At 43.3% G+C, this 24,969-nt stretch overlaps 1 protein-coding gene across 1 annotated transcript in view; it reads right to left on the bottom strand.

The window, feature by feature from the left end:
* The window catches only part of LOC110493271 (importin-9), a 30,006-nt gene extending 14,830 nt beyond the window's left edge, over nt 1-15,176 (bottom strand). The window contains exons 1-10 of the mRNA XM_036950746.2: nt 14,946-15,176; nt 12,468-12,529; nt 12,228-12,314; nt 11,888-12,089; nt 11,480-11,775; nt 11,260-11,360; nt 10,999-11,057; nt 6,505-6,656; nt 4,297-4,395; nt 3,999-4,105 (exon numbers count right to left, since the gene is read on the bottom strand). Of these exons, the coding sequence (XP_036806641.2) occupies nt 3,999-4,105; nt 4,297-4,395; nt 6,505-6,656; nt 10,999-11,057; nt 11,260-11,360; nt 11,480-11,775; nt 11,888-12,089; nt 12,228-12,314; nt 12,468-12,529; nt 14,946-15,111 (1,331 nt within the window). The 5' untranslated portion in view covers nt 15,112-15,176. The remainder of the gene's footprint in view (nt 1-3,998; nt 4,106-4,296; nt 4,396-6,504; nt 6,657-10,998; nt 11,058-11,259; nt 11,361-11,479; nt 11,776-11,887; nt 12,090-12,227; nt 12,315-12,467; nt 12,530-14,945) is intronic.
* Between the last annotated feature and the right edge of the window lie 9,793 nt (nt 15,177-24,969).

Raw genomic sequence — 24,969 nt, 5'->3', positions numbered from 1 at the left:
GTTACAATTTCAGACAGTGGTCAAGTAGGCTACTGTGGCTATTTGGACCATAATGTAGGCCTATCAGATTGGCCTACCCTAACAAAAAAAAGTGAAAAAAAAATGCATCCAATAACATTTTAACAGGGAAATAGCTGTTCTATCATTCAGCCTGCAGTAGCAGCCAACGTGTTCAATGTAAGCCTACATTCCATGAGACATTTGAAAAAAAACATGCAGGGCTTGACATGAGTCTATTTATCCACTTGTCCTTCAGACAAGGAGGCGACAGAAAATGTTGTTGTGTTGTTTGATGCAAGAAACCACTTTACAAAATAAAATGCATTATTATTCCTATACCATTATTACAGAGAATCAGACAAACTATTCTACCCTCTGCATATTGGCTAATTAGCTTATTCAAACCTGTCTCAAAACACAACACTGCCCCTTTAAGACAATAAAAAACCTCTTTACCCGACTCCCTCTTCCTAAGATGTCTAGAAATGTACATGTTTTGTGCTCTTGTTGGAAGCAATCACTCCCCCATTGCTGACTACAAATGATCTATAACTGGACTAAGTAAGAACTCACTAACTAGCAAAGAATATGAACAAATGTGAACACATGGCTACATGCAGCTCTCGCTTTCATGTCAAAACAAGCAGTATCTACTCACACTCATGCTGTAAACACAATCCAGTTCAAAGAGAATGGCACAGATCCATATATGGCAATGGTCTGTTTGCATATAGGCCTACTGCAGCGCTGATTGGTTATGTCGCACCGGTCTGTGTAGAGTAGGGGTTGAGTAGTGGGTGTCAATGCAATAGAATCCTACTCTGATGCTTTCTGCCTACAACAAAATATCTTGCATAGTTAGTTTTGCATACTAAGTCTTGCGTAGTTCGTTTTGTTTCGGTATGTTGCATTGAAAGTGGCTAATATTGCATTGATTCGATCACAATTCCCACAGTAAATCAAAAATGTTGTTCGTGTTAACTAAGGGGGAAAAAAAAAACGTGCTTCCTTTCTCTGGGTGATATTTCTTCTGCGGGGCAGTCCCAGGGGAGCAGAACGCGGGAACTGGTCGAAAGTAATCTCATCACCTTGTTTTCCGTCTGCACTGACAAAAATACCTGGACAGATTAAAGCAAATTCCTGAAAGGCTTCCATATTGCTTTCACCTAACGCGTGTTTTCAGTTCAACGCCGAGGACAAACAGGAGACAAGGACTATTAATTAAGAGGCATCCACTTTGCCATGTCATGCAGCCGGTTCACCTGATTTAGAATTCCTCACAATCAAATGTAGATCGCATTATCTACCAAGAGAATTCTCTTCGATTATAATCACAGCCGTATATATCCCCCCCCCAAGCAGACACATCGATGGCTCTGAATGAACTTTATTTGACTCTTTGCAAACTGGAAACCATTTATCCGGAGGCTGCATTAATTGTAGCTGGGGATTTTAACAAGGCTAATCTGAAAACAAGACTCCCTAAATTTTATCAGCATATCGATTGCGCAACCAGGGGTGGAAAGACCTTGGATCATTGTTACTCTAACTTCCGCGATGCATATAAGGCCCTGCCCCGCCCCCCTTTCGGAAAAGCTGACCACAACTCCATTTTGTTGATCCCTGCCTACAGACAGGAACTAAAACAAGAGGCTCCCACGCTGAGGTCTGTCCAACGCTGGTCCGACCAAGCTGACTCCACACTCCAAGACTGCTTCCATCACGTGGACTGGGACATGTTTCGTATTGCGTCAGACAACAACATTGACGAATACGCTGATTCGGTGTGCGAGTTCATTAGAACGTGCGTTGAAGATGTCGTTCCCATAGCAACGATTAAAACATTCCCTAACCAGAAACCGTGGATTGATGGCAGCATTCGCGTGAAACTGAAAGCGCGAACCACTGCTTTTAATCAGGGCAAGGTGTCTGGTAACATGACCGAATACAAACAGTGCAGCTATTCCCTCCGCAAGGCTATCAAACAAGCTAAGCGTCAGTACAGAGACAAAGTAGAATCTCAATTCAACGGCTCAGACACAAGAGGCATGTGGCAGGGTCTACAGTCAATCACGGACTACAGGAAGAAATCCAGCCCAGTCACGGACCAGGATGTCCGGCTCCCAGGCAGACTAAATAACTTTTTTGCCCGCTTTGAGGACAATACAGTGCCACTGACACGGCCTGCAACGAAAACATGTGGTCTCTCCTTCACTGCAGCCGAGGTGAGTAAGACATTTAAACGTGTTAACCCTCGCAAGGCTGCAGGCCCAGACAGCATCCCCAGCCGCGCCCTCAGAGCATGCGCAGACCAGCTGGCCGGTGTGTTTACGGACATATTCAATCAATCCCTATTCCAGTCTGCTGTTCCCACATGCTTCAAGAGGGCCACCATTGTTCCTGTTCCCAAGAAAGCTAAGGTAACTGAGCTAAACGACTACCGCCCCGTAGCACTCACTTTCGTCATCATGAAGTGCTTTGAGAGACTAGTCAAGGACCATATCACCTCCACCCTACCTGACACCCTAGACCCACTCCAATTTGCTTACCGCCCAAATAGGTCCACAGACGATGCAATCTCAACCACACTGCCCTAACCCATCTGGACAAGAGGAATACCTATGTGAGAATGCTGTTCATTGACTACAGCTCGGCATTCAACACCATAGTACCCTCCAAGCTCGTCATCAAGCTCGAGACCCTGGGTCTTGACCCCGCCCTGTGCAACTGGGTACTGGACTTCCTGACGGGCCGCCCCCAGGTGGTGAGGGTAGGCAACAACATCTCCTCCCCGCTGATCCTCAACACTGGGGCCCCACAAGGGTGCGTTCTGAGCCCTCTCCTGTACTCCCTGTTCACCCACGACTGCGTGGCCACGCACGCCTCCAACTCAATCATCAAGTTTGCGGACGACACAACAGTGGTAGGCTTGATTACCAACAACAACGAGACGGCCTACAGGGAGGAGGTGAGGGCCCTCGGAGTGTGGTGTCAGGAAAATAACCTCACACTCAACGTCAACAAAACTAAGGAGATGATTGTGGACTTCAGGAAACAGCAGAGGGAACACCCCCCTATCCACATCGATGGAACAGTAGTGGAGAGGGTAGCAAGTTTTAAGTTCCTCGGCATACACATCACAGACAAACTGAATTGGTCCACTCACACAGACAGCATTGTGAAGAAGGCGCAGCAGCGCCTCTTCAACCTCAGGAGGCTGAAGAAATTCGGCTTGTCACCAAAAGCACTCACAAACTTCTACAGATGCACAATCGAGAGCATCCTGGCGGGCTGTATCACCGCCTGGTACGGCAACTGCTCCGCCCTCAACCGTAAGGCTCTCCAGAGGGTAGTGAGGTCTGCACAACGCATCACCGGGGGCAAACTACCTGCCCTCCAGGACACCTACACCACCCGATGTCACATGGTGATGGTGCATCAAAGCTGGGACCGAGAGACAGAAAAACAGCTTCTATCTCAAGGCCATCAGACTGTTAAACAGCCACCACTAACACTGAGTGGCTGCTGCCAACACACTGACACTGACTCAACTCCAGCCACTTTAATAATGGGAATTGATGGGAAATGATGTAAATATATCACTAGCCACTTTAAACAATGCTACCTTATATAATGTTACTTACCCTACATTATACTGTACTCTATATCATCGACTGTATCCTTATGTAATACATGTATCACTAGCCACTTTAACTATGCCACTTTGTTTACATACTCATCTCATATGTATATACTGTACTCGATACCATCTACTGTATCTTGCCTATGCTGCTCTGTACCATCACTCATTCATATATCCTTATGTACATATTCTTTATCCCCTTACACTGTGTACAAGACAGTAGTTTTGGTATTGTTAGTTAGATTACTTGTTATTACTGCATTGTCGGAACTAGAAGCACAAGCATTTCGCTACACTCGCATTAACATCTGCTAGCCATGTGTATGTGACAAATAAAATTTGATTTGGTCCTCACCAGTGCTCATTGCCACTGTTCTTGGCCTGCTCGGCATCCTGCAGGTGCCTTGTTGCTGCTGCAGCCAACGCTGCCGCACTCTCGTTCTGGAACTCTGTCGCCACAGCCTATTGAAAGAGGAGGAAGGTTGGAGTGAGAAGTCTTCTCTCCAGAAAGGTCACATTGACCAGAACGTAAACATGCAGAAGTAACTGTGGCGTGAAACTATGGGGTTCACCCACACACACACTTCAAAGGTAGTGCACTATATGGGGAATAGGGTGCTATTTGAGCTTCGCCTACAGACTGAGGTACTCACCAGCAGCAGGTCCTGGGCTGAGATCCTGACGGAGTAGGAGAAGGTGTCGTCATCCTCGTCCTCCACAAACTGCTGGGGGTTGGCCGTCCACACCTTGATCTACAGATACACGACTACTGATGAGGAACACATACAACCATGACATCATAGACTACTGATGAGGAACACATACAACCATGACATCATAGACTACTGATGAGGAACACATACAACCATGACATCATAGACTATGGATGAGGAACACATACAACCATGGCATCATAGACTACTGATGAGGAACACATACAACCATGACATCATAGACTATGGATGAGGAACACATAACCATGACATCATAGACTATGGATGAGGAACACATACAACCATGGCATCATAGACTATGGATGAGGAACACATACAACCATGGCATCATAGACTACTGATGAGGAACACATACAACCATGGCATCATAGACTATGGATGAGGAACACATTCAACCATGACATCATAGACTATGGATGAGGAACACATACAACCATGACATCATAGACTATGGATGAGGAACACATACAACCATGACATCATAGACTATGGATGAGGAACACATACAACCATGGCATCATAGACTATGGATGAGGAACACATACAACCATGACATCATAGACTACTGATGAGGAACACATACAACCATGACATCATAGACTATGGATGAGGAACACATACAACCATGACATCATAGACTATGGATGAGGAACACATACAACCATGGCATCATAGACTATGGATGAGGAACACATACAACCATGACATCATAGACTATGGATGAGGAACACATACAACCATGGCATCATAGACTATGGATGAGGAACACATACAACCATGACATCATAGACTATGGATGAGGAACACATACAACCATGGCATCATAGACTACTGATGAGGAACACATACAACCATGACATCATAGACTATGGATGAGGAACACATACAACCATGACATCATAGACTATGGATGAGGAACACATACAACCATGACATCATAGACTATGGATGAGGAACACATACAACCATGACATCATAGACTATGGATGAGGAACACATAACCATGACGTCAAATGGGTTTGTAAAGACAGTGGCAAATCAAATTCAAGAACTTTAGTGCTTTTTCAAGCACCAACATTTATTTTCAAAGACCATCAATTTGTAATAGTTCCTTTTACGCAATTGTTCGTAGTCGTCACCAGATGGCAGTATATCTCCACAACCTCTTGAAAAAAACACGTACTATTCATCACTACCTTACAAGTTTTACTCAATAATAAGCATTCACTAGTTATTTACTAAATACACGAGTGGTAAGTCAGTACTAACGTTGTAATTTGAGTAGAGATGAGCAGAGTTTTGCAACGGTGAACACACATTTCCTATTCGCATTACTACACAATTCCAGTTTAAATGACTATATTGTATTTTTATTTTGTATTTGGGGGTCTACTAATTAATAGCTACGAAAAAGCGACTTCATTCCAACTGGCAGCTTTAGTGTCACCGGTTCGGCAGAAGAGCTGGTGGGCTGTGTGAGGGAAAACAGAACGTGAACAGCCACCAGAACGGCAGGAGCACAGCTGCCTCTTGATAAAGCGGATTATCACAGCTGCCTCTTGATAAAGCGGATTATCACAGCTGCCTCTTGATAAAGCGGATTATCACAGCTGCCTCTTGATAAAGCGGATTATCACAGCTGCCTCTTGATAAAGCGGATTATCACAGCTGCCTCTTGATAAAGCGGATTATCACAGCTGCCTCTTGATAAAGCGGATTATCACAGCTGCCTCTTGATAAAGCGGATTATCACAGCTGCCTCTTGATTGAGGCAAAAAAGCTCTGGAGAGAAAAAGTCAATGTAGAATTGGCGCTAGTGCATGATGCAGCATTGTCTTTCCCCCCATCAGGGCTGACTCACCAATGCTCGTCTGGCAACCAGAGTGAGAAACTATTGAGGAAATAAAACTTGGTCGTCTGCCTGGAAATTAATTTAAGACCAAAACATTGTTCTAATGTTTTTCATATTAAATCATTTTCTGTTCTCCTCGCATTTTAATTCAAGTACTTTTTAAGTACCAACCAATTTAAACATCTCAAGCACCTTGTGCGAACCCTGCATCAGACTCAGCACCATTAAAAAAAACGGTCTCTCTCACACATACACAGGAGTGAGGGAGTGTGTACCTGATCCTCCGTGATCTGCATGTAGAGGATGATGTAGTAGATAAGCTCAGGAAGAGCCTTCTTCACTGTGCTCTTGAACTTGCTGTTCTCCAGCAAAGTGTGAACAAACTCAAAGATGCTAAACACCAGGTTCTCAAAGCCCAGAACCTCACCTGGAAGAAAAACGCACAGTTGGCAGACCATGGCACTTTCAATGCCAGAATAATTGGTTTGATTTCCGGAACCCTCCGTATGTAAAATGTATACAATGACTTAGTAGCTTTGGATAAAAACGTTTCTTAAAATGGCACATACGCATGCATATAGAATACCAGTCAAAAGATTGAACACACCTACTCATTAAAGGGTTTTTCTTTATTTTGACTATTTTCTACATTGTTGAATAACAGTGAAGTATTCAAAACTATGAAATAACACATATGGAATCATGTAGTAACCCCAAAAAATAGATTCTTCAAAGTAGCCACCCTTTGCCTTAATGACAGCTTTGCACACTTTTGGCATTTTCTCAACCAGCTTCATGAGGTAGTCACCTGGAATGCATTTCAATTAACAGTTGTGCCTTGTTAAAAAAGTTCATTTGTGGAATTTCTTTCCTTCTAAATGCATTTGAGCCAATCAGTTATTGTGACAAGGTAGGGGTGAAATACAGAAGATATCCCTATTTGGTAAAAGACCAAGTAGATATTATGGCAAGAACAGCTCAAATAAGCAAAGAGAAACGAAAGTCCATCATTACTTTAAGACATGAAGGTCAGTCAATGCGGAAAATTAAAGAACTTTGAACCTTTATTCAAGTGCAATCGCAAAAACCATCAAGAGCTATGATGAAACTGGCTCTCATGAGGACCGCCACATGAAAGGAAGACCCAGAGTGACCTCTGCTGCATAGGATAAGTACATTAGAGTTAACTGCACCTCCTATTGCAGCTCAAATAAATGCTTCACAGAGCTCAAGTAACAGACACATCTCAACATCGACTGTTCAGAGGAGACTGCGTGAAATCAGGCCTTCATGGTCGAATTGCTGCAAAGAAACCACTACTAAAGGACACAAAGAAGAGACTTGCTCGGGCCAAGAAAAACGAGCAATGGACATTAGACCGGTGGAAATTGTCCTTTGGTCTGATGAGTCCAATTTTGAGATTTTTGGTTCCAACTGCTATGGCTTTGTGAGACGGATGATGAACGGATGATCTACGCGTGGTTCCCACCGTGAAGCATGGAGAAGCATGGAGGAGGTGTGATGGTTCTTTGCTGGTGACATCATCTGTGATTTATTTAGAATTCAAGGCACACGTAACCAGCATGGCTACCACAGCGATACGCCATCCCATCTGGTTTGAGCTTAGTGGGACTAGCATTTGTTTTTCAACAATACAATGACTCCAAAAACACCCCCAGGCTGTCTAAGGGCTATTCGACCAAGGAGAGTGATGGAGTGCTACATGAGATGACCTGGCCTCCACAATCACCCAACCTCAACCCAATTGCGATGGTTTGGCATGAGCTGACCACAGAGTGAAGGAAAAGCTTCCAACAAGTGCTCAGCATATGTGGGAACTCCTTCAAGAATGTTGGAAAAGCATTCCAGGTGAAGCTGGTGGAGAGAATGCCAAGAGTGCGCAAAGCTGTCATCATGACAAAGGGTGCCTACTTTGAAGAATCAAACATGTTAAATATATTTGGATTAACACTTATTTGGTTACTACATAATTCCATGTGTTGTTCCATAGTTTGTGTCTTCACCACTATTCTACAATGTAGAAAAGAGTAAAAATAAAAACCCTGGAATGAGTAGGCGTCCAAACTTTTGACTGGTACTGCGCACACACACACACACCTTGACTTTTTCCACATTCTGTTACGTTACAGCCTTCATCAAAAATGTATGAAATTATTTTATCCCTTATCAATCTACACACAACACCCCATAATGACAAAACAAAAATGGAATTTTAGAAGTGTGAAAATGTATTAAAAATAAAAAACTGAAATATTATATTTACATCAGTACTCAGACCCTTAACTCAGTACTTTGTTGAAGCACCTTTAGCAGCGATTACAGCCTCAAGTCTTCTTGGGTATGACGCTACAAGCTTGGCACACCTGCACTTGGAGAGTTTCTGCCATTCTTCTCTGCAGATCCTCTCAAGCTTTGCCAGGTTGGATGGGGAGTGTTGCAGCACAGCTATTTTCAGGTCTTCCAGAGCTGTTCAAATGGGTTCAAGTTCGCACTCTGGCTAGGCCACTCAAGGACATTCAGAGACTTGTCCCAAAGCCACTCCTGCATTGTTTTGGCTGTGTACTTAGGGTCACTGTCCTATTGGAAGGTCAACTTTCACCCAAGTCTGAGGTCCTGAGTGCTCTAGAGCAGGATTTCATCAAGGACCTCTCTGTACTTTGCTCTGTTCATCTTTCCCTCAATCCGGACTCGTCTCCTAGTCCCTGACGCTGAAAAACAACCCCACAGCATGATGCTGCCACCACCATGCTTCACCATAGGGAGGTTCCAGGTTTCCTCCAGATGTGACACTTGGCATTCAGGACAAATAGTTCAATTTTTGTTTCATCAGACCAGAAAATCTTGTTTCTCATGGTCTGAGAGTCCTTTAGGTGACTTTTGGCAAACTACAAGTGGGCTGTCATGTGCCTTTTACTGAGGAGTGGCTTCTGTCTGGCTACTCTACCATAAAGGCCTGATTGGTGGAGTGTTGCAGAGATGGGAGAACCTTCCAGAAGGACAACCATCTCCACAGAAGAACTCTGGGACTCTATCAGAGCTCACCTCCCTCACCAAGACCCTTCTCCCCAGTTTGCTCAGTTTGGCCAAGTGGCCAGCTTGAGGAAGAGTCTTGGTGGTTCCAAATCTCTTCCATTTAAGAATGATGGAGGCCACTGTGGGACCTTCAATGCTGCAGAAATGTTTTGGTACCCTTCCCCAGATCAGTGCCTCGACACAACCTGTCTCAGAGCTCCACGGACAATTCCGTCAACCTCATGGCTTGGTTTTTGCTCTGACGCGCACTGTCAACTGTGGGACCTTATATAGACAGGTGTGTGCCTTTCCAAATCATGTCCAATCAATTGAACTTACCACAGGTGGACTCCAATCAAGTTGTAGATACAGCTCAAGGATGATCAATGGAAACAGGACTCAATTTCGAGTCTCATAGCAAAGTGTCTGAATACTTATTGTAGAAAAGGCCCATGGAGTTGGTGGAATAATCATTTAATTCATGGCCACTTACTCAGCTTGGCCAGGGGCGCTTTAATTAGGTCAGGTGGCAATGACCGACAGGTCTCATCCCCATAAAAAGGAGGAAAACACCATCGCCTGATCTCGCTGCTTTCTCTTCCTTAACTCAGTCTGCTCCAGAAGTTCCATGAATCCACGTAATTCCACCGACGCTGTTACCGTTCATCTGAACTATCTGTTGCAATCAGGGGAGTGGGCCATCAGTTATTGTTTATAGTTATTACCGCGGAGCGCACGCTTCAAACATATTGTGTAATGTGAATTATCAATGATCACAGCCCTACGATCCTCATAGGCCAATTATGCAATCGATATGGTTAATATGTAATGCAATTAATTACATGTACACATGAAGACAATTGAACGGGTGAAATGAGAAACGTCATTGTTTGCTAACTGATCAACTTTGATATCAAACTAATTGGGGTTACAGATTGAATAACCATTCACTGTTTGTATTCTTTCAATGATTTATGATAAATAGTTACGAGCCTATATGACTCATGGATGATTACTATTGACTTCTTAATGAACTGGATTGTGGAATTCCCTAATTATGTTAATCATGAATGATTGTTAAGACTTGATCTTTGTGATTATGAATTTGATTGGATACATGTTATTTGTTTCCTTTGTGATGCAGCACAGACTACTCAGTAAATATACCACATTATGGTTAAAGGAATTCCTGCCTCAGTCTCATCCATTCCTCTGTCACCTGACCCGTGACCACCTGTTCACCTTCACTGTCAGTCATCCTACCTGTCCAGCTACCCACAGATTCCACTAATCTTTCACTTATGTAAATGGGGTATCTGTTTTTAATTTTTAACACATTCACTCAAATGTCTATAAACCTGTTTTCGCTGTGTCATCATGGGGTATTGTGTGTAGATTGATGAGAATTTTTAAAAATCCATTGAAGAATAAGGTTGTAACAAAATTTGGAAAATTTCAAGCGGTCTGAATACTTTCCGAATGCACAGCACAGCACAGCACAACACACACACCTGATCTAGAGGACTTGAGGAAATTATATAGTAATAGCTCACTATGTTCTATACCACTATCTATAGCTACTGTATGTTATAATGCTTTCTATATCCATCTACTGTATGTTCTAGATCAGCCCATTTAAAATGATTAAATCAATATGTTACAAGTTCAATTAATCATGAACAATAACAAGTGATCTAAATGCATGAAAATAAGAACAAGACTAAGGTTGCACTCACCATCAGAGTCAATTGGATCGTCTACCTCCTCTGTGTAATTGACCTCTGTTCTGACATAAGTGCACAACTGGTTAAGGAATACTCATTTTCAGGACACAGACCAGTTTACCTGATCACCCTCTACAGTTAGGTGAATAGGTCACATTCCAAGAGGAACATTGCCAATCATTATTGTCAGATATGAAACAAAGCTATGGGAATTAATAGACATTGAGCTATATGAAAGTGGAGAGGACATGGTTGCAGCAGTGTGAAGGATATAAAGCGGCACTCTCTGTCAGGGTGTTCCAGACGATGGGCAGGATCTGCTGCATGGACGACACCATGGGTTTAGGGAAGTTCTTCACTAAAGCTGTCACGGCCTGGCAAAGAGATATTAGGTGAAAAGAAGGTTGGATCAGGACAACCTATAACATCTGACCTACAGAACCCATAAGGCCAACCTCATCTAGCGTATAAATCCTTGTGGTAATCTTCTCACCTTTAGGACCTCCATCTTGAGGCCGCTGTCTGAGGAGGGTCCATCAGGCATCTGCAAGGCCAGAATGAACGCCTCAGTGAACTGCTGCACCACAGGGAAGATCAGGGCCTTGGCTGCTCCCTTCTCCAGCTCCTCTATCGCACAGATCAGGTTGGCACAGGTGGAGAAGATCTCCACGGCTCTGGAGCGGGTACGGATGCTGTAGATCTCCATCATGGAGAAGATCTTGTACATCTCAGGCAGGATCACCGGAGCCACCAGAGGCATCTGAGTGTCTGTCACCTCACGGGTAAACTCTGTGAGAAAAAGCCAGAAGAATTATGTGAATACACTGAGATCCATGCATACAAACAGTTAAGAGTGGGAACGGCGCACAGGAAAAGGGGTCAATTTGGGATGTGCGTGTACCTGTGAGGACCCTCATTGCCCCATGCACTGCGTTGACGTCGCCACTGACCAGCATGTCCATGAGGATGGTGAAGAGCTGAGGCCAGGCCTCGGGCCAGTCCCAGTGGGCAATGGCCGACACAGCATATGCCACACTGGACCGCACCTTACTGATGGACTCCCTCAGGCCTCCTGGCAACAGCTCCCTGATGGCTGCCTTGGCCTGGAGAGGAGAAAGAGAGATATTTTAGGCAGCATCAGTGGTTTTGTAACTCCTCTTTCTCAAAATATTTTCAAATAGTCAGCCATCAAAAATGATACATTTTGTTTAGTAGGAAGAATGACGTGTTGCTTTGCTTACCCGGTCTGTGGTCTCTGGGGGTCTGAACTTCTCAGATAGGGAACACCAGTGGGTCTCCACATACTGCTTAAGGATGACTGAGGCCAACTGGACAAAACACACATACGTATAATTGATTGATATAGTAGAGTAAAGGAGATACAGAGATGTGGTCTCACATACACAATAGACATAGAATTAGAGCGCTAGAATACTTCTAGAGTTAGAATAGAAGAAGAATGACAGTTTCTGCTTACAAACCTGACGAATGGCCAGAGCTCCCCGAGGGTCCACAGTTAGCTCCGCCAGGTGGACTCCAAACTCTTCCAACACAAATGGAGCAACAACACAGTGGACAGATCATCAAGAACACATCAATCATCAGATCACATAAGCCTCACATGACGTGCAATTCCGGAAACTATGACGGGCATGCAAGGAAGGGACAAAATGTCAGAAATATTCTTATGATTGGATTCATGACTTTGATTTGAAGAAGAAAAAAAACATACATATCACATTTAGTGTTGAGTGATTATTGATTTGAGGTCAGATGAATTATATTAAACACGGTTTTCAATTGTTATTATTATTTTTTACATTAAGTGCACTACGCATGGTGGGAATAAAACAATTACTAAAAGTCCCATGATGGTAGTGACTGCCCATTACTGCTTATCACGTATTAACCACAATTTATTCACATTACTTCAATAAAATATTTCAGTTGTTATGGTCATTTGTTCGACAACTATTATTTAATTCCAAGTGATCATCTCTATAGAGCTGCTGCCTGACAAAATCACTGTATCAAAGTAAATAAGGCATACTTTTATGACTGCTGAATACCAACTATCAATCACTTAGATCATGTATTTTCAGGTAGAGATACTGCGAAGCAACTGCTCTCTATCCCTCTCCATCGCACGTTCTTCTCTCCGTCTCCGTGCTCCACACAGACCGGACAAGTAGGCGCACAATGGATTATGGTAATTGTAGTTAATTACCAAGTTATGTGCTAAACTATGTAAAATATTGGCCTGTTGGAAACTACAACTCCCTACTACATCGCACAGTTTGGGCTTGATATGATTTATCTCTAGAGAAACTGCACATTGAGGAAAAAACGCAATGAAAAGGAATTCAAATAATTGAACAGTGGGCCAATTTGTTGTTTAAAAAGTGAAATTTTGGGGGGGGTTAATTGCTCAGCGCTTACATCGATTAAGCACATTCGAGCATTTACAACAAGCACCGTCTCTTCCCCCCAAAAAACTCTTCCAATCTGTTTTAGGCTAGTCAGTGAGACTCAGAACCTCATCCCTACAATGTGCCACGCTCTATCCCAGCTTTAACTGAGTGACATCAGAGTCCAAGAGACAATGTTAGTGCTGACAGCTCTAGCTATACATAGAGTAGCTCCCTCAGAAAGAGGCCTGCCGGGCCCATTCTTGCTTCTGTGACACTACAGTGGATCCCGACAGACAGCCTGCACAATCAGCCTTTTTGTCATGCTGGAGGAACGCCACAGACAAAGGCACTGTACACACTGTCCCTATTTTCACCCCTCACTGTACTTTGGATTAGTGGCAAGCTGATTTTGGGTAGCTAGCTAGTTACTACACTTTGCTATATAGCTAGAACCATGTATTTAGAATTGGGCCAATGCGCTTTCTGCATTATGATGGAGCATATACATGACACTTCAACATTCTATGACAGCCATGTTAGCTCCCTATTAACATTACATGGGGAATATTTAATTTAATGGTATGTAACTGAAGGTCTAGAATTATAACTATATATAGTAGCTATAATTCGTTCAACATGCATTGGGTAAAAGGGCGTGTGCAGTATTTGACAGATGGAAAATTAATTTATTCAAAGGGGAACAAGGAACAATACGTTGTTTTGCTGAAAAAATTTAAACAAGTTGTCAAAAGCACTGATGATGTCCGCACAGGGTTAGTTATACAAATATTGTATGTCAGTGTACAAAGGCTTGAAGCAGCAAGGCGGGAATACTACGGAATCATATTCGCGGGAAAACGTGACATTCCAAATCGAACGGTTGCTATAGCGACCCTAAAACGATTTGAGCTTTGATTATAGATTCATCAACACTATGTTCTTCTGTAATTACAAGTGGAACGCAAGGCCCGAGATAACATTACACAAGTAATTTGGTAACTAGCTAGCTAACGTTAACTAAGAAACGTCTTATCTGCTGTATACGGTCAGCCCATCTAGCTAGCTAGCTCTTTGTATTAGTCAAATTGCCATTTTAATTTCAGGCAGTGTCTTCTTGATTGAATTGGTCCACCACGTCATGTGTTGACATACTTCACAGAAAATGGAATCAAAAAGCTGCTAAATTTAACAAGCAAGCAAGGATTATGGAGGTAGAGTGCGCTTCACACACATGGTTTGTCTGTCAGCTAACTAGCTAGTTGCTAACTAGCTAGTTGGAATAAGTTAGCTAGCTGGATTAATTTGCGCCACTTGCTAGCCAATTGAATAGGAGAGAACATCTTAACTAGTTAGTTAGCTACATATTCTGTTTTATCATAGCGAGCGAACGTTAACAGTATTAAGTAACATGACAGTAATTGTGTTGTATGCTGTGGCTGGCTGGCTAGCTAGAATGTATCTTTCCGTAAAGGCCCATATGCATGGAAGTTATCATGCCATTCCACTCTCTTCATCAGCTGGTCTCGCAATGCTAGCATCCATGCTTACCCTCTGTCACTTCCAACACTTTTATTTGCTCCTCCGCGGCTGCTCGCACTTCTTGAACCGGGGACAGGATAGCCGTCAACGTCTCAATCAGGGCTTCTTTAAGTCCTTGTTGAACCGGTCCAGCAGCCGAAGCCGACCCAGGACCTGCTGCACTCATGCCTGCCATGTTTTCACACACACAGCCTGAGCAAATCAGGATCTCGTCAGCAACATTGGAAAAAGTACTTCCGGGTCACGTAATTTCTGAAACGTTCCAAATAAAAGTCCCTAAGTAATAGTAGAATATGTTCAAACTATATTTATTCGTGATGTATGTAAAATAATTGTCTAAACAGTAACAATGATTCATATTTGTTAATATTTAAGTGACATTTGCATTAAATCTGGGTTTTAAAACATGTTCCAATATAAAAAACAAAATGCCTCCAATGCAAATTGATTCCTTGTGCCATTGTAAAAGAAGGGTAGAGAGCAGTAGGGTCTGTAGAATATTTATATGGTGTCATTTCATGAGGCTCTGAACAATACTGACTGTTGCTGGCCTTTTACTGTGGTCAAACAGATTAAAATGGGGTGCCTGTACAGGAAAAGCAATTCTTTGTGCAAATGTAAAAGTGGGGCGGGGAAGATCTCAGTAGGGTCTGTAGAATCGCAGTGGAGAGGGTCAAAAGCTTCAAGTTCCTCTGTGTGCACATCACTGATGACCTGAAATGGTCCCTTCACACAAACAGTGTGGTGAAGGCGCAGCAGCGTCTCTTCAACCTCAGGAGGCTGAAGAAATTTGGCTAAGCCACCAGAGCCACGACCTGTTCACCCCGCTAACCATCTAGAAGGAGGAGACAGTACAGGTGCATCAAAGCTGGGACCGAGAGACTGATAAACAGCTTTTATCTCCAGGCCATCAGACTGTTAAACACTCACCATTAGCCGGCCTCCGCCCAATGCCCTGCCCTGAACCTTAGTAACTGTTACTAGCCGACTACCACTACCCTGCACCTTAGATACTGCTTTGTCCTATGTACATAGAGTCATTGAACACTGGTCACTTTCATAATGTTTACATACAGTGGGGCAAAAAAGTATTTAGTCAGCCACCAATTGTGCAAGTTCTCCCACTTAAAAAGATGAGAGAGGCCTGTAATTTTCAACTATGGCAGACAAAATGAGAAAAAAAATCCAGAAAATCACATTGTAGGATTTTTAATGAATTTATTTGCAAATTATGGTGGAAAATAAGTATTTGGTCAATAACAAAAGTTTGTTATATACCCTTTGTTGGCAATGACAGAGGTCAAATGTTTTCTGTAAGTCTTCACAAGGTTTCCACACACTGTTGCTGGTATTTCCTCCATGCAGATCTCCTCTAGAGCAGTGATGTTTTGGGGCTGTTGCTGGGCAACACAGACTTTCAACTCCCTCCAAAGATTTTCTATGGGGTTGAGATCTGGAGACTGGCTAGGCCACTCCAGGACCTTGAAATGCTTCTTATAAAGCCACTCCTTCGTTGCCCGGGCGGTGTGTTTGATCATTGTCATGCTGAAAGACCCAGCCACGTTTCATCTTCAATGCCTTTGCTGATGGAAGGAGGTTTTCACTCAAAATCTCACGATACATGGCCCCATTCATTCTTTCCTTTACACGGATCAGTCGTCCTGGTCCCTTTGCAGAAAAACAGCCCAAAAGCATGATGTTTCCACCCCCATGCTTCACAGTAGGTATGGTGTTCTTTGGATGCAACTCAGCATTCTTTGTCCTCCAAACACGACGAGTTGAGTTTTTACCAAAAAGTTATATTTTGGTTTCATCTGACCATATGACATTCTCCCAATCTTCTTCTGGATCATCCAAATGCTCTCTAGCAAACTTCAGACGGGCCTGGACATGTATTGGCTTAAGCAGGGGGACACGTCTGGCACTGCAGGATTTGAGTCCCTGGCGGCGTAGTGTGTTACTGATGGTAGGCTTTGTTACTTTGGTCCCAGCTTTCTGCAGGTCATTCACTAGGTCCCCCTGTGTGGTTCTGGGATTTTTGCTCACCGTTCTTGTGATCATTTTGACCCGACGGGGTGAGATCTTGCGTGGAGCCACAGATCGAGGGAGATTATCAGTGGTCTTGTATGTCTTTCATTTCCTAATAGTTGCTCCCACAGTTGATTTCTTCAAACCAAGCTGCTTACCTATTGCAGATTCAGTCTTCCCAGCCTGGTGCAGGTCTACAATTTTGTTTCTGGTGTCCTTTGACAGCTCTTTGGTCTTGGCCATAGTGGAGTTTGGAGTGTGACTGTTTGAGGTTGTGGACAGGTGACTTTTACACTGATAACAAGTTCAAACAGGTGCCATTAATACAGGCAACGAGTGGAGGACAGAGGAGCCTCTTAAAGAAGAAGTTACAGGTCTGTGAGAGCCAGAAATCTTGCTTGTTTGTAGGTGACCAAATACTTATTTTCCACCATAATTTGCAAATAAATCCATTAAAAATCCTACAATGTGATTTTCTGGATTTTTTTTCTCATTTTGTCTGTCATAGTTGAAGTGTATCTATGATGAAAATAACAGGCCTCTCTCATCTTTTTAAGTTGGAGAACTTGCACAATTGGTGGCTGACTAAATACTTTTTTGCCCCACTGCACTGTATTCTAGTCATGGCTCATCCTATATAACTACTGCTTTACACACCTTTTCTATTCATATACTATCCATACTGTCTATATATACTGAACAAAAATATAAATGCATCATGTACAGTTTTGGTCCCATGTTCCATGAGTTGAAATAAAAGATCCCAGAAATGTTCCATATGCACAAAAATGTTGCGAAGAAATGTGCTTACATCCCTGTTAGGGAGCATTTCTCCTTTGCCAAGATGATCCATCCACCTGACAGATGTGGCATTTCAAGAAGCTGATTAAACAGCATGATCATTACACAAGTGCACCTTGTGCTGGGGACAATAAAAGGTCACTCTAAAATGTGCAGTTTTGTCACACAACACAATGCCACAGACGTCTCAAGTTTTGAAGGAGCATGCAATTAGCGTACTAACTAATTTAATGTTAATTTCTCCACCATAAACTGCCTCCAATGTCGTTAAAGAGAATCTGGCAGTACGTCCAACTGGCCTCACAACCACAGACCACGTGTAACCACGTCAGTCCAGGACCTCCACATCCGCCTTCTTCGCCTGCGAGATCTTCGGAGACCAGCCACCCGGACAGCTGATGAAACTGAGGAGTATTTCTGTCTGTAATAAAGCACTTTTGTGGGGATAAAAACATATTCTGATTGACTGGGTCTGGCTCCCAATTGGGTGGGCCTATGCCCTCCCAGGCCCACCCATGGCTGCGCCCCTGCCCAGTCATGTGAAACCTGAGGCGCAACATCGCGAGACTTCCGGGAACGCTTACTAAACAGACCACGCCGGGGTTTGGAGTTTCAGAAGTCAATGACAGAAGTGAACAATTCGTCCTTGGTTGTTAGATTTCGAGAAAATTAAAGGCACAACCTAGATTCGAGACAATGTCTTAAGTAGTTGAACATATTACTCCAACCCCGTGAAAATGACAAACTGACACGTTTTCATTTTCGTAAAAACAGCTGTCGAAAGACTACCTTCGATTTGAAGGCATGCACATGCGCAGTTCGGCGCGAGAGACCTTTTGACGTGTTTCGTCGCATGAGCTTTGCTTGCCAACATCGCCATGACATCGCCTACAAGTGTGATCGGGGATTTCTATTGGAGAATCAGTTTTAGCCTATTTTTATAACTAACTCAAGAGAGACCAGAGACAGAGCCTGTCGTTTCCAGTGGGAGCATAAAAATCATAGTGGGCAGAACAAGCAAGGGGGTGGGCAGAGCCAAGCACGAGTTAGCGAGATCCTATTGGCGCGTTCTAGCAAAATTTCCATATTTCCGTTTGGGAACGACTACTCTGTGAAGTGCGCGTGTGCAATAACTAAATTCGCCCATGCAATGCTTCGAAAGAACGCTTTTTTGTGTGACTTTGGCAAAGGGTAAAGTCTACCAAACTTAGCCCACTCTATTCATAACAGACTCTTGTTTTGGAAACGGAAAACTGTATTGAGATTAAATGTTTCAATGATAAGAGAATTTGCAGAAAGTCTGCCAAAATCCATCACGCTCCATCTTCCCTCACTGACAGCCACTGGGCATCCTCTCATCTCATCACACCGGATGCTTCACATTTATACATCCGGTGAAATATCTCATTGTGACAGTAAGGTCTTTGTGACTGTTTTCTAACTGTACTGTCTTTGACTCAGTGACATGGACGGCGATGGCAGGACTTCGAAATAATTCTTTACACATTACCTGGGATGAATGTCAATAGTTTAAAATCCATCCATCTCGTTCATCTGCATTAATCTGAACACAGGTGAACATATTGTGTTGGTTACCTGCCTAGTGTCTACCTGGTATTTGCTGTGACCTCTACATTTCTTTGAAATCAGTGTAGATGAAGAAAAGGAGACCAGGAAATGAAGTCTCTTTAGATGCAATCTTGGCCTAGTAATGCAATACTATTCAGCTGGTCAAATCTCTGTGATATTCTTTGTTTAAGTAATTACCAGGCGAGTAATAAGACTACTAATAAGACTTCATCTTCCACGGAGTTACGTTTTAAAAGTTATAATAGGTCAGGCTACGGAATAACTGACCAGTTCCTAAATGTTCCATGCTATGAAACTGTGGCAACATGCAAGGTTTGCGGATCCTGTTGCGAAGCTGACAGCTGATTGGACAAACAGATGATAACTGCCTCACACCATTGATGATCATCTATACAACATTAATTCCGGAGACCTTAAAGCTATAGAGAGCCTTAGTCTCAGAGACGGTCCAAAATCAACCGCTCATCACTAGCCCTTATAGGTTTGCGGAACTAAAATAATTTAATAAGTGTAGGTGATGTAACCAGGAAGCTCCCTGCTCAGCGTTCAACACCATAGTGCCCTCTAAGCTCGTCACCAAGTTTGGGACCCTGGGACTGAACACCTCCCTCTGCAACTGGATCCTGTACTTCCTGACTGGCCAACCGTGGGTGTTGAGAATAGGCAACAACACCTCTGCCATGCTGACCTTCAACAAGGAAGTTGTGTACTCCTCCTGTACTCCTTTTTTTCCCCACAAGTGTGTGGCCACGCACGACTCCAACTCCATCAAGTTTGCTGACGACACGATGCTGGTAGGCCTGATCACCAACAGCGATGAGACAGCCTACGGGGCGAAGGTCAGAGAACTGTCAGGACAACATTCTCTCCCTCAACGTCAGGATGATCAAGGAGCTGATCGTGGACTACAGGGGGGTTGAGCTACACTATTGAGAGCATCCTGATTGGTTGTATCACCATCTGATATGGCAACTGCACCACCTGCAACTGGAAAGCTCTACAGAGGGTGGTGCGGACCGCCCAGCGCATCACTGTGGGGCTATCTCCCATCCATCCAGGACATACATGCCAGGCGATGTCTGAGAAAGGTCCCAAAAATAGCCAAAGACTCCAACCACCCAAGACATGGACAGTTCTCCATGCTCTTATCCGGCAGGAGGTACCGGTGCATCAATGCTCAGACAAAACAGACTATCCCCTGCCGTTAAGACTGTTAAATGTTGCGGGGTGGCAGGTAGCCTAGTGGTTAGTGTGTTGAACTAGTAATCCGAAAGGTTGCAAGATCGAATCCCTGAGCTAACAAGGTAAACATCTGTCGTTCTACCCCTGAACAAGGCAGTTAACCCACTGTTCCTAGGCCGTCATTGAAAATAAGAATTTGTCTTAACTGACTTGCCTAGTTAAAGAAAGGTAAAAAAAATGGCTAACAACTACTCCCTCTCACAGACTCTATGACCATCCACAGGTCTTTACACACTCAGACACAACCTACACTGCTGCTAAAATGTTTATTGGGTTCTGTGTGGCTCAGCTGGTAGAGCATGGTGCTTGCAATGCCAAGGTTGTGGGTACAATTCCCACAGGGGACCAGTATGAAAATGTATGCAAGCTACTGTAAGTTGCTCTGGAAAAGAGTGTAGACTAAAATGTGATTAGATTTATTATTCCAATACGCTGCTGTCCATTGATTGCCATTACGAATAGTATTTATCCAGCTACTGGTCACTCTTACTCCTGTTTACATGTATATTGCATATTACCATTGGATTTGAAATGATACAATGACTATGAGGTTAAAGTGCAGATTGTCAGCTTTAATATGAGGGTGTATTACCCTCTCCTGTAAACCGTTTACAAATTACAACACTTTTAGTTTATAGTCCCCCCCATTTTAGGGGACCAAAAGTATTGGGACAAATTCACTTATATTTGTTTTGAAGTTGTAAAAAGTTAAGTATTTGGTCCCGTAGTCATAGCACGCAATGACTACATCAAGCTTGTGACTAGAAATGTTTGATGTATTTGCTGTGCCAAATAGAAATGAATGGTGAGTAATGTATTGTGTCATTTTAGAGTCACTTTTATTGTTAATAAGAATATAATATGTTTCTAAACACTGATACATTAATGTGGATGATACCATGATTACGGATAATGCTGAATGAATCATGAATAATGACGAGTGAGCAAGTTAGAGGCATAAATTCACTTTGTGGAATACACGTATGTGGACACTCCTTCAAATTAGTGGTTTCGGCTAATTCAGCCACCTGTTGCTGACAGGCGTATAAAATCAAGCTCACAGCCATGCAATCTCCATAGTTAACATTGGCTGTAGAATGGCCCGTAATGAAGAGCTCAGTGACTGTCAACTTGGTACCGTGCTTAGATTCCACCTTAACAAGTCAGTTTGTCAAATTTCTGCCCTGCTAGAACTGTCATGATCAACTGTAAATGCTCCTATTGTGAAGTGGAAACGTTTCGGAGCAACAATGGCTCCACCGCAAAGTGGTAGGCCACACAAGCTCACAGAATGGGAGAGCAGTGCTGAAGAGCGTAAAAATCGTCTGTCGTTGAATGCAACACTCACAGTTCCAAACTTACTCTGGAAGCAACGTTAGCACAATAACTGTTTGTCGGGAGCTTCATGAAATGGGTTTCCATGGCTGAGCAGCCGCACACAAGACTAAGATCACCATGCGCAATGCCAAGCATCGGCTGGAGTGGCGTAAAGCTTGCCGCTAAACGCGTTCTCTGGAGTGATGAATCACACTTCAGCATCTGGCAGTCCAACAAACAAAAATCTGAGTTTGGCAGATGCCAGGGGAACGCTACCTGCCGAATGCATAGTGCTATCTGTAAAGTTTGGTGGAGGAATAATGGCCTGGGGCTGTTTTTCATGGTTCAGGCTAGGCCCCTTAGTTCCAGTGAAGGGAAATCTTAACGCTACAGCATACAATGACATTCTAGACGATTCTGTGCTTCCAACTTTGTGGCAACAGTTTGGGCAAGGCCCTTTCCTGTTTCAGCATGACAATAGCAAAAAGCGAGGTCCATACAGAAATGGTTTGTCGAGAACTTCACTGGCCTGCACAGAGCCCTGACCTCAACCCCATTGAACACCTTTGGAATTAATTGGATGCCCGACTGCAAGCCAGGCCTAATCGCCCAACATTAGTGCCCAACCTCACTAATGCTTGTGGCTGAATGGAAGCAAGTCCCTGCAGCAATGTTCCAACATCTAAGTGGAAAGTCTTCCCAGAAGAATGGAGGCTGTTATAGCAGCAAAGGGGGACCAACTCCATATTAATGCCCATGATTTTAGAATGAGATGGTCCACGAGCAGGTGTACACATACTTTTGGCCATCTAGTGTATAATTTACCCCCCTCCAAAATGCTACCCTCTCCTGTTATTGTAATGGTGAGAGGTTAGCATGTCTCGGGGGTATGATATTTGTGTGTCCGTAACTTTCTTACCCATCATTATTCACGATTAATTCAGGATTATCAGTAATCATAGTAGCATCCACATTAATGTAAGTGTTTAGAAACATATTATATTCTTATTTGCAATAAAAGTGACTCCAAAATGACACAATACATTATTTACCACTCATTTCTGAAACTCAACAGCAAATGCATCCAACAAATTTGTAGTCACAAGCTTGGTGTAGTCATTGTGTGCTATAAATATGGGACCAAATATTTACCTTTTTAGTACACATCTATGTGAATTTGTCTCAATACTTTTGGTCCCCTGAAAGAGGGGGGGGGGGGGGGGGGGGGGGGGTAGACTACGTACAAAAAGTGCTGTAGATTCTAAACAGTTGACCCAATATGGGTGAAAATACCCGCAAATGAAAGCTGACAGTCTGCACTTTAACCATAGTCATTGTTCGTATCATTTCAAAAGAGCCAAAACAAAAACAGAAGTGTCACAATTCTTTTGGAGCTCATTGTTCATCCACTTTTCTTTTCTTTTTACACATATAAACCCACCTCATCCACTCCAGTAAGGTACTGGCGCTGACCTGTATATACAGTGCATTCGGAAAGTATTCAGAACTCTTGACTTTTCCCACATTTTGTTACGTTATAGCCTTATTCTCAAATTGTTTAAATAGTTTTTTCCCTAATCAATCTACACACAACATAATGACGAAGCAAAAACAGGTTTTTAGAATTTTTTGCAAAAGTATTAAAAACAAAACACTGAAATACCACATTTACACAAGTATTCAGACCCTTTAGTCAGTACTTTGTTGAAGCACCTTTGGCAGCGATTACAGCCTCGAGTCTTGGGAATGACGCTACAAGCTTGGCACACCTGTAGTTGGGGAGTTTCTCCCATTCTTCTCTGCAGATCCTCTCAAACTTTGTCAGGTTGGATGGGGAGTGTCACAGCACAGCTATTTCCAGGTCTTTCCAGAGATGTTCGATCAGGTTCTGGCTGGGCCACTCAAGGACATTCAGAGACTTGTCCCGAAGCCACTCCTGCATTGTCTTGGCAGTGTACTGAGGGTTGTTGTACTGTTGGAAGGTCAACCTTCACCCCAGTCTGAGGTCCTGAGCACCCTAGAGCAGGTTTTCAACAAGCATCTCTGTACTTTGCTCTGTTCATCTTTCACTCGATCCTGTCTCCCAGTCCCTGCCGCTGAAAAACATCCCCACAGCATAATGCTGCCACCACCATGCTTCACCTTAGGGATGGTGCCAGATTCCCTCCTGAATGCTTGGCATTCAGGCTAAAGAGTTTCATCAGAGAATCTTGTTTCTCATGGTCTGAGAGTCCTTTAGGAGCCTTTTAGCAAACTTCAAGCGGGCTGTCATGTGCCTTTTACTGAGTGGCTTCTGTCTGGCCATTACCATATAGGCCTGATTGCTGGAGTGCTGCAGAGATGGTTGTCCTTCTGGAAGGTTCTCCCATCTCCACAGAGGTATTCTGGGACTCTATCAGAGCTCACCTCCCTGACCAAGACCCTTCTCCCCCGTTTGCTCAGTTTGGCCAAGTGGCCAGCTCTAGGAAGAGTCTTGGTGGTTCCAAACTTCTTCCATTTAAGAATGATGGAGGCCACTGTTTTCTTGGGGACCTTCAATGCTGCAGAAATGTTTTGGTACCCTTCCCCAGATCTGTGCCTCGACACAATCTTGTCTCTGAGCTCTACGGACAATTCCTTCAACCTCACGGCTTGGTTTTTGCTCTGACGTGCACTGTCAACTGTGGGACCTTATATAGACAGGTGTGTGCCTTTCCAAATCATGTCCAATCAATTGAATTTACCACAGGTGGACTCCAATCAAGTTGTAGATACAGCTCAAGGATGATCAATGGAAACAGGATGCACCTGAGCTCAATTTCGAGTCTCATAGCAAAGGGTCTGAATACTTGTGTCAATAAGGTATCTGTTTTTTATTTGTAATACATTTGCAATAATGTCTAAAAAAACTGTTTTCACTTCGTCATTATGGGTTATTGTGCGTAGATCAATGACGAAAATGTTTTATTTCATCCATTTTAGAACAAAGTTGTAACGTAACAAAATGTGGACAAAGTCAAGGGGTCTGAATACTTTCCGAATGCACTGTACTTGCATTCTCGTGTTCTTTAACTCT

Source organism: Oncorhynchus mykiss, chromosome 17 (assembly GCF_057628025.1).
Source record: "Oncorhynchus mykiss isolate SJ-2025 chromosome 17, ASM5762802v1, whole genome shotgun sequence".
Lineage (NCBI taxonomy): Eukaryota > Metazoa > Chordata > Actinopteri > Salmoniformes > Salmonidae > Oncorhynchus > Oncorhynchus mykiss.
Note: the sequence above shows the minus strand (reverse complement) of the source record. Positions and strands in the feature narration are given on the sequence as shown.